Source organism: Hyla sarda, chromosome 5, assembly GCF_029499605.1.
Source record: "Hyla sarda isolate aHylSar1 chromosome 5, aHylSar1.hap1, whole genome shotgun sequence".
Classification (NCBI taxonomy): domain Eukaryota; kingdom Metazoa; phylum Chordata; class Amphibia; order Anura; family Hylidae; genus Hyla; species Hyla sarda.
In genome coordinates, this window is record NC_079193.1 from 21736836 (window position 1) to 21754278 (window position 17443).

General features: G+C 42.7%; 1 protein-coding gene across 1 annotated transcript; it reads left to right on the plus strand.

The window, feature by feature from the left end:
• The first annotated feature begins 419 nt into the window (after positions 1-419).
• On the plus strand, positions 420-17171 carry LOC130272940 (serum paraoxonase/arylesterase 2-like). The gene is made up of 8 exons (XM_056518979.1): positions 420-487; positions 2014-2069; positions 3093-3261; positions 6364-6490; positions 7856-8056; positions 9767-9848; positions 14105-14233; positions 16941-17171. Exons 1-8 carry the CDS (start codon positions 430-432, stop codon positions 17100-17102), a joined length of 984 nt encoding a protein of 327 aa, XP_056374954.1. The 5' UTR covers positions 420-429; the 3' UTR covers positions 17103-17171.
• Positions 17172-17443: the final 272 nt, after the last annotated feature.

The following is a 17443-nucleotide window of genomic DNA, read 5'->3' on the forward strand; positions in this document are numbered from 1 at the left end:
GTGACTCATAGCCCCGCCCCCTCATGGCCCAAGATCATTTAGAACTTTTTTGTTTTGTTGGCTTATGACCATTAACATCTTTATAGAAGGATATTATAAAAAATTGAAATGTGATGGAAAGTTATAGGTCTCATGTATTTAATCTGTTTTTTATGCACGCCAATAAATTCAATAGTTCATTTAACCATTGTCATGCCATTTCTAATACAAGAAAATATATTTTGTGAGCTTTTGATGCAGCTGACTGGCATTGAGTGCTACAAGTTATTTGCTTCCTATCAGTTGTTCTCCATTGTAGTTTCACTTATAACTATATATAAATCTTTTCGGCTTCTCCTGCTCTACAATTTGACTTTTTTTTCTGCAAAAACTGAAATGTTTACATTATGTCATTTGTGGCTTATTTTTTTTTGCAGTCATAGATTATTAATGTTCAATGAAGTCGTGCCGGTGGAGATCCCCGGTTGTCAACTTCTGAAAGGGATCGGTAAGTTTTTGAAAAATCTCTCATCTTGTAACACATCCCAAGACACCATAAGGGTCTGACTCAAATTAAAACCCATAGACTTCTATGTGATTTTTTTCACTCCCACTCGCATTTCTGAAATTTCGCAAGCGGAAATTCAGAAGGGTGAATGGGAGTGCGGGATCTCATAGAAGTCTATGGGCTTTAATTTGAGGCCGAATTCAACAAGTGGAAATTCTGCCGTGTGAATAGACCCTAAGGCTGGGTTCACACTGCGGAATCTCCAGGCAGAATTTCTGCCGGAGATCAAGTCGGCGGCACTAGGACAGCGCAGACTTCATTGCTGTCCCCATAGATGGCAATGCATTTCTGAGCAGATCACCCAAAAGATCCTCCCAGAAATGCATTGCCGGTCCAAGCACCACCCGCAGGATCTCCTGCAGAAATTCCGCCCAGAAATTCTGCAGTGTGAACCCAGCCTAAGTCTCTACAAACAAACCACCTAGGATTCTAAGTGTTTCAGGCATTGGGTTGGGGTCAGAACCATGGTGGTGGCTTAGACTAGGCTAAGATCCTTACCCCGATAGTTGCCCATAGGGTGATGATTCGGTGATGGGCCCTCAGCAATATGGCCAAAACTGTTAAACTGTAAAACATTTTTTAGACAACCCCCTGAAAACAGCCCCTGTTCACTTGCCCTATATGGGCCACCACCCATCCTCTAGGACCCAGGTGAACCCCTAATAACTAGAATTAGAATAAGTTGAGCTCACCGTTGGTGATCGTAGAGGTTGGACTGCATACAGTGATTTCCTTTACTAAGGTTCCCCTTTAACATTTGACTTTATTCCACAATACCGATGATCTATGAGCTCTACGTGCCAGCCATACAAACTCAGTGTATGTCCTTTGTACCTAAACTTGTGCATATTGGGGGAGATTTATCAAAATCCATCCAGAGGGGTTTTGTAAAAATGAAAGAAACTAACTGATTGGTTGCTATGGGCAACTGGGAAACATTTCCTCTGGACAGGTTTTGATAAATCTCGTGCCATTGTGTATATCCTGTGTTAGGGTGCGTTCACACTATGGAATGTCTGCTCGCTGAGTTCCGCGAGCGGAGATTCTGCCTGGCAGCTGCCGCCGGATGGGCTTTGGCGCTAGGGCCATGGGGCACTGAGCCGTCACCAGTGACGGCTATGCAGTGCTCGCGGAATCCGCGCAAAAAATTAACATGTTCTTTCTTTGCGCTGAACAATTTCAACGGCGGAATTGTCCTCCACGGAAATTCCGCAGTGTGAACGGGTCTCACAGAGACCCATTCACACTAATGTTAAGTTCACCCCAGGAATTCCGTAGTGTGAATGCACCCTTATATAGTCTTTGGAGTTTTGCTACTTGTTACTGGAAACAGTCAGCGAGCTTGCAGTAAGATTTACCCCTAACAGAGCTCCTATAATGCAAGGGGGCAGTTAGTTTTCCCCGCATTAGATTATTATGCAGTGCCTATGGCCAGAATCTCATGTGTTATTTTCTCTTCTTCACAGAGGCTGGTTCTGAAGATATCGATATTCTTCCTAATGGTTTGGCCTTTATAAGTACAGTGAGTAGTTGCCTTTTCTTGATAGATTTCACAGGGAATGATGGAATCAAATAGAAAGACAACATCAAATAGAGGAATGATGTCAGTTTCCTTCCCAGCATGCACAGAAAAGTATAGAACTAAGATACCGGGGATGGGCGTCAGTTTAATAGGTTTCCATACCCCCCTCCCCCGCAGCAGTCACACATGGATTTTCAGGTTTTTATGGAACTTTAGTGACCTATGTCAACAGCACATGACTGATAATAATACAATATCTTATCTATAACCTTTGCATCTTTAGGATGCAATAGTCAAAAGAAAATGTTTAATCTATGCATAAAGGAAAAGTCCTACAAGAACGCCCACCCTCCCTGTGACATGAATAAATGAATAGAGCCGACTCCACTACGAGATAGCAACAACCAGGTGTCACATGAAGCTAACAACCATACACAATTGTTATAATCGTATAATAACTCAAATAATTAATATGTCCCCAAAATACAATACTATAATGGCCAAGTGGCCCCAGCTTATTGTTGAATAAGATATCCCAAATAAAAACCTCAGGGTAAGTTCAGTCCTGGAGATTGGCACCCCACCAAAGTCCCCACACGTTCTGTCACCAAGAAGGGTGACTTCATTAGTGACAGGGTGACAGTTATCTTGGGTCACAGCATACCTGGCCCAAGCCCTTGAAGGGGTAATCCAATGGGCAGCATTCGGAAGTAAATGTTTTGAATGCTGTTTTCACGCTGCCGGGGTCAGTACTGCCCCTCCTGACATCACGGCCACGCCCCCTCAATGCAAGTCTATGGGAGGGGGCATGACTGCCGTCACACCCCCTCCCATAGACTTGCATTGAGGGGGCATGGCCGTGATGTCAGGAGGGGCAGGACCGACCCTGGCAGCGTGAAAACAGCATTCAAAATATTTACTTCCGAACGCTGGCCAGTGGCGTACCCCTTGCTGTTTTTCAGTTTTTTGGGGGGATTTGGGTATGAAATATATTTTTTCTTATTTATTTCTCATCTTTTTTAGGGCATGAAGTTGCCTTACGTAAAGTGCTTTGCACCTGACAAGCCTGGAGAGATACTACTTTTAGACCTGGAAAATGGCGACCTCAGTCCCGTCCCTCTGCGCATCAGTGAAGGTTTTGACGTGTCTTCCTTAAACCCTCATGGGCTGAGCACGTACATCGATGAGAAGGGTAAAATGTTTATTATCGGTTCCTTCCCAACAAAAACGTCATTGGGGATAGGGAAGGAGTTACTTAGTGTGTGGCCCTTTTCTGTCCCAGCATGACTGTGCCCCAGTGCACACAGCAAGGTCCATAAAGACATGGAGGGGGTGTATGGTGTGGGAGAACGGGGCTGGAAGCTCAGAGCCCAGACCTCAACTCCTTCCAACACCTTGGGGATGAACTAGAATGGAAATTGTGATCCAGGACCTTACAAATATTCTTCTGGATGAATGGGAAACATTCCCACAGGCACTTGTAAAAGTCTTCACAAAAGAGCAGCAGCTCCATATTATTGCATATGGACCTAGAATGTGATTGTCCATATAGTCCTAAGGAGTAGAAGAATATACTGGTATCAAATTTTCTGCACTGGTTCAACACATTTTAAAGGTCACAATCATTATAATATAGGACACGTATCAGGGTTACTGATCTACAGGGACGGCGTGACCTAAAGGCAAGATAGGCGCTGTCCTAAAGTACCCACTTGATGAGGGAGCCGCCCGGCCCGTGGTCGGTATTTCTGTGATGCCGGAAATATACATGGGAAGTTTGTATTGAGGTGAGGTGGGTGCTGGGGAGAGGAAACAAATGTTTGTCGGACAGATTCTGTGGAGATGAGTGCTGGCTGGAAAAGTCTTCCTAATGGGACGGGCCAGATAGAGAAGAAAAATAGTGAAAAACTCAGATCAGAGGAAAAGTCATCTGTGAGTCATTGGATGTAACTTATAATCACTTATATGGTCTGAATGGCGCTCATATGCAACTAGTACCGACTGCTATATGAGTGACTGTAAGTGAAAATATTGGTCTTTGTAAAGTTAATTTAATTTAGTAACAGTAAAGCAGTATTATCTAGTCATTAGTCAGTGGTAATGATAGTCTAGGTCATGGTGTGGCAGTATTATTTGTCCCTTGTGTGCACCTCGGTATGTATTTTATTTTGTTTGGAGGTGCTGACTTTATTTTGTTTATTGTAGTGGTAGAATTGTCAATATTGGTCTCAGTATACAGGATTTGGTCAACGTTATTATTATTAGAGTTATACAGTATGGTATACTATGGTTTTAGGTCCGGTCCAAAACCGCATACGAGTCAAAACTGAGCAGACCGGAGTCACCGTATGACTCCGGTCGGCTCATTAAAGTAAATGGAGTCACGGGCTGATCCAGCTGGGGTACGGGAGCGCCCGGTTTGCCCCTCCCCCAGCCGGATCCAGCGCCCATATGTGAGATGTGAATGCAGCCATAGCTATGTTACTATGTTAACATTATATATATATATATATATATATATATATATATATATATAGTATACCCTGTAATTGTTGCGGGGGGGGGGGGGGGGGGGGGAGGTCCAGAATTTGCCATGTGGTCCATAGAACTAGTTACAGCCTGGATCTTATATCAGCCCTATTAGAGGGTGTGTGGAAAGGGGCAGAGGCAAGGGGTGGCAACATGAGGTTTTGCCTAGGGTGGCGAAAATTCTTGCACCATCCCTGCTGATCTGAAGGCTGCCAATCACATACTGGAGACTAGTCAGGGTAAAGTTCAGCTGAGGGGAAAGACTAATTTAGAAAAACTAATGCAGGACACAGGGATGTTATAAACAGCAAACAACTGCCGAAAGGGGTACTACGGGATAGGTGGTGCGGGGGGTGTTTCGGCAACACTCCCATTCTGCCAGTTATAAAAAAAAATATTCTACCTACCTCCTGCAGTTCCCTCAGTGCATCCGTTGTCCCACTGCGGCCCTAGGAGCACTCCTCCCCCTGGTTCCCTGTGGTCAATACATCACTCTGCACCTCAGTGAATCGCTGGCTTCAGAGATGTCCCGCCTCGGTCAGGGATTGGCTGAGCGGACATGTGACGTATTGAGCCCTGGCATCGAGCCTCTTCCTGGTGCTGGGGCTCAATACATCAAATATCCACTCGGCCAATCACTGACCGAGGCAGGACATCTCTGAAGCCAGTGATTTGCTGAGCCGCAGAGTGACGTATTGGCCACAAGGAACCAGAAAGAGAAGGGCGCCGAGGACCGCAGCAGGACAAGGGATGCGCCAGGAGACAGGTAGATGTTTTTTTTAGTTTTTTTTTAGCATTAAAATGCTGCTAAAAAAAAATTCCATTTAACTGTAACCATAACTATTTAGTGCTGAAAAATGAAAGCATTAACGGTACGTATGCTTTTCAACTACTTTTATTTGCTTCGGTGCATTCTAAAATAAGAAATTACGGTAAGCATCTTTTCAAATAGTATTCATTAAAAAATATTCTACTGTTTTGTGTATACAGCAAATAGGCAGACTTATATGCCTCCATGGTTAGAGACTACAAATAAAACTGTGTAGTCTGATCCTGCAGTCATGTTAACTCCGCTTCCTCTTCTTGTGAACCTATTGGTAGTAGAAGAAGCAGTTAATGTATGGGAATAATACATGACTGCAATTTCAGACTACACTGTAGTCTGTTACCATGGAGACAGGCCTGCATAGGAGCTGTGGATGCAAAAAGGCAGGAGATACAGTATGTTATTAAGACTGTTTTTAAGCTTTTGCTAAATTTCTTTTTTTTTTTTTTTTAATCCGATTCGTGGCAAATTTAGATATTGTTGCAACTTGTGATTTGTATCCTCATAAAGGGCCAGTAAAAACTGTCCTTGTTGCCTCTAGCGAAAAATAAAAGCTGCACTGTGATTAGTTGCTATGGGCAACAAGAGCTCTATGACAACACATCAACTAACAGAAATCAGGAGGTTACGTGATGTAATCTGTGTCTCTGGACCTGGTATTTCACGTGGTCTTATAACCCTAGTGGTTTTGCACAACAAATATTTTAGTTTTTATCATTTACTTGAGGTTTTTGTATATTCCATCTGGTAGGTGGCAGTGGTGGACCCATCCCATATCAGGAACACCATTGGTGCTCAATAGATCCCATTGATTATGATAGGTCCTGTTGGCTTGCCATCATGGTGTCCATCATTTTGCTGGAGTCTCCAATGCAGATTTGCTCTTATACTGTCTTTCCTCTAAGTGTCTAAGTTTTCTTTGTCCCCCTCTATTTTCAGATGGTACAGTCTATCTCTTTGTGGTGAATCATCCGCAGTTACAATCCATAGTGGAGATATTCAAATTTCAAGAGGAGGAACGTTCTCTTCTCCATCTGAAATCAGTGAAACACGAACTGCTCAGCAAGTATGAGAACCATCTAACCAAAGATTCCTGCTCATATCTTACTTATTGTTTATTTTCCTTAAAGGAGTAGTATCATGGGGAAAAAACCCTATCCAAAGTATGGGGGATAAGTATTAGATTGGGGGGTGGTCTGATCGCTTGGACTACTGCCATCTCCTCTACGGCACCCCTGCTCTGAATAGGGGCTGCACATCCTGACCCCAAAAGGAAATGGCGGTCGACACGCCCCCTCCATATATCTCTATCGGAGAGCCAAAAATAGCTGAGCAGCTTTTCCATAGAAAGGGTGGTGGAGATGGAGGGGTATGTAGGCTGCTGCTTCATGGGGGGTCATGACGCATTGCTCCGGGGGAGAGCAGGGGACCCTATAGGATATTGCGGGGGTCCCAGCGGTTTTGACCCCCCCCCCCCCCCCCGTGATCTAAAACTTATCCAAAGGATAGGTGATAACTTTTTCCCCATGATATATCTCCTTTAAGGAAGGCCAACCACTGGAAATGTTTAAAAGTGCAAATCAAATATATATCACAAGTAGTGTATATGACACCCTATAATAAATACTGTCAATCCAGTTTAACATTAGAGATCCTGCATCTTAATTCGGAGCACAGACCAGAACCCCAGAACCATGCTCTAAAGCAAACCCAAGAATAGACTAACATAGAGATGAGACCAGAGCCCTATAGATTTACACAGACCTCTTAAATTAATACAGACGCAGACCAGGCACCTTTCAATTAATGCAGACCCCAGACAAGATTCTAAATGAATGCAGACCCAAGACCAGATCCTCTAGATTAACAAAGACTGTAGACCCTATAGGTTTATACAGACCTCTTAAGTAAATAGACATCAGACCTTAAAGGGGTACTCCGCTCCTAGCATCTTATCCCCTATCCAAAGGATAGGGGTAAGATGTCAGATCGCGGGAGTCCCGCCGCTGGGGACCCCCGGGATCTCCGCTGCAGCACCCCAGACATCCGATGCACAGAGCTCTGTGGGTAATGACCGGCGATACAGGGTCCGGAGCATCGTGAAATCACGGCTCCGCCCCCTCGTGATGTCATGGCCTGCCCCCTTAATGCAAGTCTATGGGAGGGGGTGTGACGGCCACCAAAGATGGAGATGCACTACTGATATATTCTGAAGGTGACATGTCTACAGGTGCAGGGTTGTCCTGCAGACCTTGTGTGCCCCTATATCACCATGTGCTTAATTTAGTCCCCATATCTGCTCTTCAATTTCATGGATGTTTAAGTCAAAGAAATGAGCTGCAATCCCATACACAGCCCATTGTTAAGCAGATCCTTCATTCTTATCCTGAACACCTCTTTTTAATTGTTCTCTTTTTTGTCTTTCTTTTAGTGTTAATGATATAGTTGCTGTTGGGCCTGAGAGCTTCTACGCCACCATCGATTATTACTTTACCAATATCAACATGAAATATGTGGAATTGTTTCTTGGATTTCAATGGACGGGTGTTGTGTATTACAGCCCTGGTGATGTCCGACAAGTGGCCAAAGGACTTTACAGTGGCAATGGAATTACTATTTCTAATGACAAGAAGTAAGTTGTCTCCTACTATGACTACTTGTTGCTCACCAGTCATGGAGGTGAAGGGGGAAGAGAAATACATGCACCATAGAGATATTAAGAGCGTATCTACTATGAAGGTGCTATAAGACTCATGGAGTGGTGGAGCCTGGTTAGACTAGATCAAGCTCCCTACCCCAGAGCAGTATGGACTGCATGATAATCAGTAATCCTTAAAGTTTTTATCCACACATAAGCACCATCAATAGATAGCGATGTTCTGCAACTTTTTTTCATGTCTACATGATAAGATCTCTGAGAACTCTTATGCCACAAACATACCAGCACGTGATGTAATAGGGAAAATAGTAGAAAAATGAACCGATCCTGGCGCTGCTACTCTGGATATAAGAAGGACTTGAAATCCAATGGTGTTCCTTTAAATGGTTTTTATTTTACAAACACATATGCAATGCGTCTCTGGTGCGAAACGGACCCTTCGTCAGGCAAGGTGTGTCCACACCTTGCCTGACGAAGGGTCCTTTTCGGACCAGAAACGCGTTGCATATGTTTTTGTAAAATAAAAACCATTTAAAGGAACACCATTGGATTTCAAGTCCTTCTTATATCCAGAGTAGCAGCGCCAGGATCGGTTCATTTTTCTACTGTTTTCCCCTATTGCCTTGAGCTGGAACAGCAAGGCTGCTACCAGAGGACCGAGGCTGCCGGTCTGGAGACATATTGATTAAAGAACGCTATGTGAGGTGTTGCGTTCTGAGTGCAACTGAACTCGGTGAGTTTAACTTTAATTCTACTTTAAACTGAACTGTAATGTCCTTCACTAGGGGCGCAAATTCCCCTTCTCTCCTTTTTTTCGTTTTTCATATAGCACGTGATGTAAGGAGGGTACGAGAATTTTTTCTTCAACTTATTACCCCTCCAAAGTCTCATAAAGGGGTACACCAGGGGACATTTTTTTTCAAATCGACCCTTTTAATATCATCTCTCTCCTGTATATCCTTACAGTGACCCTGGAGGGGATACAAGGAACGTTTTTCATGTTATCACCTCTCTTACCAGTCACAATCTATTACTTATCATTTCTCCCCATATACAGCCTTTACTGATCACTGGGGACTATAAGAATCTTTTCTTCATGGTATCGCCCATTTTATAGATCACACTCTGTTCTTATATCTTCCCTGCACGTCCTTCAGTGACCCCAGGGGAAGAATATAGGAACTTTTCTTCATGTTATCACCCCTCTTTGATTAAAATCTTCCCCAACCAAGACAACTGTCTACGCCTTGTCTTGGATGGTTATCGTCTCTTATATTGTGGTGAACATGTGCTGATATGGGCATGTAGGCATAAGTAAGACCCCTTTCACACTGCTGTTGCTCCTCGTCAAGAACGGCCATTAAAGTCTGTCTTTTTTTTTTTTTACGGACGTTCTTGTGACAAGGCACAACGGGCAACAATGGGTCCCTCTTTACTATTATGGGGACCGTCGGGCGCTGTTGTTTTTTGGCAGGAGTCGGTGTGCGGACGGTAGTGTGAAAGAAGCCTAACATGTATGACCTTTGCATGTGCTGAACCTTTATTATTAAAGGGTGTCATATATCTCAGGCTCTTCTTCACTGAAAATAAAATTGTTGCAAAAAAAAGTGTTCATACCCTATAATGCAAAACACAGTTATTGTAAGACAACATTGTTTTACTGTAACACTTTTACCTTTATAGATACATCTACGCTGCTGATATCTCAGGTCATACAATTCATGTCTTTAAAAAGAATGAAGATTGGTCTCTTACCCCAGTAAAGGTAAAATATATAGTTTATAGTTTGTAACTGCAATATCTATCTATCTCATATCTATCTATCTATCTATCTATCTCATATCTATCTATCTCCTATCTATCTATATATCTCATATCTATCCATCTATCTTATCTCATATCTATCTATCTCATATCGATCTATCTCATATCTATCTCGTATCTATCTATCTATCATATCTATCTATCTCATATCTATCTATCTCATATCTATTTATCTATCTCATATCTATTTATCTATCTCATATCTATCTATCTCATATCGATCTATCTCATATCTATCTATCTCATATCTATCTATCCATCTATCTGATATCTACCTATCTATCTATCTCATATCTATCTCACATCTATCTATCTCATATCTATCTATTTATTTCATATCTACATATCTATCTATCTCATATCTATCTATCTATCTCATATCTATCTCATATCTACCTATCTATCATATCTATCTATCTATCTATCTCATATCTAGCTATCTCATATCTATCTATTTATTTCATATCTACATATCTATCTATCTCATATCTATCTATCTATCTCATATCTATCTCATATCTACCTATCTATCATATCTATCTATCTATCTCATATCTAGCTATCTCATATCTATCTCCAATTCGTTTATCTGTCTTTCTATACAAGCAGCATAGCCTTTTCTATATACTGTGAGTGAGCAGAATCCTTGCTACTTGTATTTGGGCATTTGATGACTTTTTTCACCTTTATCTGGAGTGCTGCCTCCTTTCTTGCAAAAACAAATACCGGCCATGGTAATATGCATAATCAATTATATATGCGTGACATCACAGGAAGCTCCACCCATGCCCATACACATTGCATCACATACCAGCCCAGCGTTGGCAAATTAACTCCTCAGCCACCGGAGTCTTGCAGTGAGGTCCACAGCAGGGTGCAGGGGTAGATTAACAACTCATGGGGCCCCCAGGCAATACCACCATACCAAGACTAGATAACACTGCCATACCATGACTGAACAATACCACCATATGAAGACTAAATAACACCGCCATACCATGACTGAACAATACCACCAAACTAAAACTAGATAATAATGCCATACCAGAACTGAGCAATACCCCCATACCAAGATTAGATAACACCACCATAAACCATGACTGAAAAATACCACCTTACTAAGAGTACATAACGCCGCCATACCATGACTGAACAATACCACCATACTAAGATTAGATAACACCGCCATACCATGACTGAACAATACCACCATACCATGACTAGATAACAACGCCATAAACCATGACTGAACAATACCACCATACTAAGTGTAGATAACACCGCCATACCATGACTGAACAATACCGACATACCAAGACTAGATAACACCGCCATACCATGACTGAACAATACCACCATACCAAGAGTAGATAACACTGCCATACCATGGCTGAACAATATCACCATACCATGACTAGATAACAACGCCATAAACCATGACTGAACAATACCACCATACTAAGTGTAGATAACACCGCCATACCATGACTGAACAATACCACCATACCATGACTAGATAACAATGCCATACCATGACTGAATAATACCACCATACCAAGAGTAGATAACACCACCATACCATGACTGAACAATACCACCATACCATGACTAGATAACCATGCCATACCATGACTGAATAATACCACCATACCAAGACTAGATAACACCACCATACCATGACTGAACAATACCACCATACCAAGACTAGAAAACACAGCCATAAACCATGACTGAACAATACCACCATACTAGCCATCATTCTGAATAAGGGTCCATTAAAACGTGCATATTTTACTGTGTGTTTTGCTGCTGATTTTCATACCCATTGAAGTCAAAGGCAGCTAAATCAGCTGCAGAAAATAAGCAAAGGGCAGCAAAATATGCGTTCACATGAACACTAAGGACACCAGGACCAGGATATGGGCAGGAATTTATCAAAGGGTTTACCTACTTTTTTTTGTTGAGAAAGTGGGTTCATTTGTAGCAGGATTTGTCTCAGTGTTAAATTTGCAACTTTTCCTACGACTTTTGGTTTACACAAAAAAAACCAAGTTGAGTTGACTCAGATTTCTAGTGATTTGGTAATGGATTCATTATTAGTGATTTGTCGCAGAATTTGACCCAGTGCTCTCAATTTGTTCCAAATCTACACAGATTAAAACCTGTCTTACAAAACTATGGACAGCTTTGTTAAAAAATTTTTTTTAGAACGTGATGCATTCTAGTCTATTATGGACAGGAAAATGCATTGGTGCTGAATTTATCAATAATGACTTTTTTGCGAAAAGTCGCATTGGCCGAAAGTACGCTGAAATGTCAGACCATGCTGAAGCAGGTTTAAAGGGGTACTTAGACATCTTATCCCCTATGAAAAGGAAAGGGGATAAGATGCCTGATCGTGGGGGTCCTGCCGCTGGGGACCCCCATGATCTTGCACGCAGCACCCCAGTTAAAATCAGTCCCCGGAGAATGTTTGCTCCGGGTCTGATTACCGGCTACCACGGGGCCGGCGGCGTGTGACGTCACGCCTCTGTCCCCGTGTGACATCACGCTCCGCCCCTCAATGCAAGCCTATGGGAGGGGGCGTGACAGCTGTCACGCCCCCTCCCATAGGCTTGCATTGAGGGGCGGAGCGTGCGGCGGGACCCCAGCGGCAGGACCCCCGCGATCAGGCATCTTATCCCCTATCCTTTGGATAGGGGATAAGATGTCTAAGTGTTGGAGTACTCCTTTAAATATAGTCTAAACCATAGATCCCGAAGTCCGTGCGCAGAATTTATCAAGAGCCATGCAACTTTTGATAAATTAAGCGCACAATAGACCAGCCTAACCCTCTGTAGGTTGGTCTATATTGATGCAGGAAATAGACAACTTTGATAAATCTCCCCCTATGTAATATAGGTAGGTGCCAGCAGGTCTAGACTTACAAAGAACACGATGCCTGATACATATACACGAGTATAAGTAAACTATTACCAATATTATTACCTTAAAGGGTCACCGGGGGAGATTTATCAAAACCTGTGTAGAGGAAAGAGTGGTGCAGTTGCCCTTAGCAACCAATCAAACTGCTTCTTTGAAATATGAAAGAAGCCAACTGATTGGTTGCTATGGGCAACTGCCCCTCTCCTTTCCTACCCAGGTTTTGATCAATCTCTCCCAAGATCCTTTTCAGCCTTGTCTTTTTTGGGCTGCTCTCTAACACCCTCTACCTTTAGAATGCATTCACACAACAGAATCTCCGGAGAAGCCGGTCATTCCATGTGCAGCAGTCGCCGATTGATTCAGTCAGCCATAGGAGCACTCAGACATGTGCTGTCACCATTGACGCCAATGCATATTTGGCAGATTATGGAAAAAGAATGAACATGTTCATTCTTTTGTTGGTGTCCAGAATTTGAATTTTCAGGAGGATGCAGCAGTGTGACCTACCTTGGCCAGAGGCCAGGACTAGACTAAACTACCATGTGCTTTGGTTCCCTCTCCTTTCCTGGGGACTGGGGTGGAGACAAAACTTATTGGCTGAAGGGCGACATGTGACTTCTCACCAACTTTACACAGGATTATGAGAGCAGACAGTTAAAGGAGTAGTCTACTTAAATGTATGTCCAGTCCGTTGTACCCAGGTGGCGAAAAAAAAAAGAAGAAAATACATTTTGACTCACCTTCCTCTGTTCCCCCGGAGTGCCACTACAGCCATTCGGTCCTCCGGTCCGGTCTTCTCCTGTGTGCACAGATCGTCACACTGCGCTCAGCCTATCACCAGCTGAGGTGGGACATCGCTGCGGCCGGTGATAGGCTGAGCGCAGTGTGACAATCCGTGCACACGTGACGGGAGAAAGAAGTAGACCGGATCGGAGGACCGAACAGCTGTAGCTGTGCTACGGGGAACGTAGGAAGGTGAGTTAAAGTTTGTTTTCTTTTTCTTTGCAGCCGGGGCACAACTTTTCAGTAAACTTCTTCTTTAACCCTTGCACTTCATTCATTGAACACAGTGTATGCTACAAACAAATAAATACATCACAATTTCATAGCCAGACATTGAAGAAAAGGACTTGAGTCAAAGCTGGGAACCTTAAAGACAACAGCCACCTGAACAGTGTCCACAGTAGCACAAAGTGATCCTGCTCTGGGACACCACATCTACACATCATTGAACTGCAATTAAAAAAATTTTTTTTTTCATCTCTACACAAGGTGCTGGATGTAAATTTCCTTTTGGATAACCTGTCAGTGGATCCAGAGACCGGGGATATTTGGACAGGAGGTCTTCCAAATGCATTAAAATTCTTTGTTTACAGTGAAGATTATCTCCCTGGTTCAGAGGTTAGTCCTTTAGTAGTGATTTATTGACGTGGTCTTCAAATTTGGACCTCCAGATGTTGCAAAACTACAACTCCCAGCATGCCTGGAAAGCCAGTGTTGTAGTTTTGCAACAGCTGGAGTTCCACGGATATATATTATTATTTATCTACATAGCAGCTATGGAAAATATGTATTTTCTTTGCATTTCATTCTCTTCTTATCTTTGGATGGAGTTTAGATTTTCATGTTCTTTTTAGTCTGGGAGCAGTTCTGTCCAGTGCTCATTGTCGCCCCCTGCTGACTAATGTATTTTGCACAACCTGCAAGGAGGCAAAAGGGCTGACAATTGTTCTGGCTTATGTCAGTTTTTACCCCAATGCCTAATGATCTTGAGCTAAATACCCCATTCAAACAAATAACATCAAAGTATCCCCACCCCCTGGACATGTTAAGGGAGATTTATCAAAACCTGTCCAGAGGAAAAGTTGCCCAGTTGCCCATAGCAACCAATCAGATCCCTTCTTTAATTTTTAACAAGGCCTTTGAAAAATAAAAGAAGCAATCTGATTGGTTGCTATGGACAACTGGGCAACTTTTCCTCTGGACAGGTCTTAATAAATCTCTCCTGTTGTGCATAACATGTATGCACCGGAATTCTGGCACATTTGTAATCTGCCCCATGATGTGTTCCGTCTGGGGCTCACAGAACCTGGATGGAAGGGGATCTTGGTAAATTAACCCCTTAAGGACCGGGGGTTTTTCCGTTTTTGCATTTTCGTTTTTTGCTCCTTGCCTTTAAAAAATCATAACTCTTTCAATTTTGCACCTAAAAATCCATATGATGGCTTATTTTTTGCACCACCAATTCTACTTTGTAATGACGTCAGTCATTGTGCCCAAAAATCTACGGTGAAACGGGAAAAAAAATCATTGTGAGACAAAATTGAAAAAAAAAACGCCATTTTGTAACTTTTGGGGGCTTCCGTTTCTACGTAGTACATTTTTCGGTAAAAATTACACCTTACCTTTATTCTGTAGGTCCATATGATTAAAATGATACCCTACTTATACAGGTTTGAATTTGTCGCACTTCTGGAAAAAATCATAACTTCATGCAGAAAAATTTATACGTTTAAAATTGTCATCTTCTGACCCCTATAACTTTTTTATTTTTCCGTGTATGGGGCGGTATGAGGGCTCATTTTTTGCGCCGTGATCTGAAGTTTTCAATGGTATCATTTTTGCATTGATAGGACTTATTGATCGCTTTTTATTCATTTTTTCATGATATAGAAAGTGACCAAAAATGCACTATTTTGGACTTTGGAATTTTTTTGCGCGCACGCCATTGACCGTGCGGTTTAATTAACGATATATTTTTATAATTCGGACATTTCCGCACGCGGCGATACCATTTATGTTTATTTTTATTTTTATTTACACTGTGTTTTTTCTTTTATGGGAAAAGGGGGGTGATTCAAACTTTTAATAGGGAAGGGGTTAAATGATGTTTATTCACTTTTTTTTTGCACTTTTTTTTTGCAGTGTTATAGGTCCCATAGGGACCTATAACACTGCACACACTGATCTTTTACATTGATCACTGGTTTCTCATAAGAAACCAGTGATCGATGATTCTGCCGCATGACTGCTCATGCCTGGATCTCAGGCACTGAGCAGTCATTCGGCGATCGGACAGCGAGGAGGCAGGTAGGGGCCCTCCCGCTGTCCTGTCAGCTGTTCGGGATGCCGCGATTTCACCGCGGCTATCCCGAACAGCCCACTGAGCTAGCCGGCATGGTTTCGGTTTCACTTTAGACGCGGCGTTCAACTTTGAACGCCGCGTCTAAAGGGTTAATAGCGCGCGGCACAGCGATCAATGCCGCGCGCTATTAGCCACGGGTCCCGGCCGTTGTTAGAGGCTGGGCCCGAACCGCTATGACGCGGGGCCACGCCGTGGCCCCGCGTTATAGATCGGGAGTGGACACATGACGTTCCAGTACGTCATGTGTCCTTAAGGGGTTAAATAGAGATTTATCAGAAAAATACTAAAATACTGTATTTCCCCAAATTGTACATAATACTCTTATAGCATTGCCAGGGCCTCCATAACAGGACCAGACATTGTGCCCCAAAAGGGACTTCCTTGATGCCAAAGAATCCCCATATTACAGCCGGATACAATACCCCAAAATAGAGCCAGCCAGTATCCCTATAACAGTGCCAAACAAATAATAGAACCAACTGCAGTGTTTCTAAAACAGGGTTAGAGACAGTGCCCCTATAAGGGAGGCAGCAACAGTGCCTTCAACAAGGTAAAACAAAGATCCCCATGACAGGGCTAGCCACAGACCCTCAAAACATAATCCTACACAGTACCCTGTAAAACAGCCAGCCAGTGTTCCCATAACCCCCCATAGTACAGTCATATTTAGTACCACAGCCCCAGGGCCTCCATAAGTAAGCCAGCCGCAGTTTTTCCATAACAGCCAGTCCCATAACAGAATCATCCAAAATCCCCACTCTACAGCTTAGCACAGTGCCCCCACAGTCCTGCTGTTTACAAAAGACATATAAGATAGATGTCAGCCGTCTATACTGTATTGCCAGGAGTGTCTGTCAGGGTATAGGCATGCAGCCCCAATTGGCACATGTCACCTAATGCTACATCATTTATCTGGGATCTATCTATTTATTTATTTATTCATTTATTTATTTTCCATGCCAGGTGATCCGTGTACAGAATATTCACTCGGATAACCCCATTATCACCAGAATCTATGCGAACAACGGGTCAGTGCTCCAGGGGTCATCCTGTGCCTCCGTGTACAAGGGGCAGCTATTGGTGGGTACAATAGTCCATCGAGCCCTGCACTGCCCGCTGAAGTGACGCTTCTTATGAATCTGAATATTAAAGCTGTGGATTTTTTTACAAACCAAAATAAACACTAATTTTACCTAAAACTAATAATTTTTTTTTATTTGTTTTTAATTAAATTTAGGTTAAACAAATGCCATTACATATCCTGTAATAAACCCCGGGAAAGACTGACAATTGTTCATCCTCATAGCAATCTTTTGTACAAGAATAAGTACTTGTGGCCCAAGCCTCTGAAGTGGAAACGTCTCCTCCCCCTTCCCTGTCCCTCTTTGATTGACTGTCAGCTGGAATCTGAGCTCTGTTTCCAAATTTTTTAATCTCTGTTCACAATTTGTATGTACAGCTTAGAA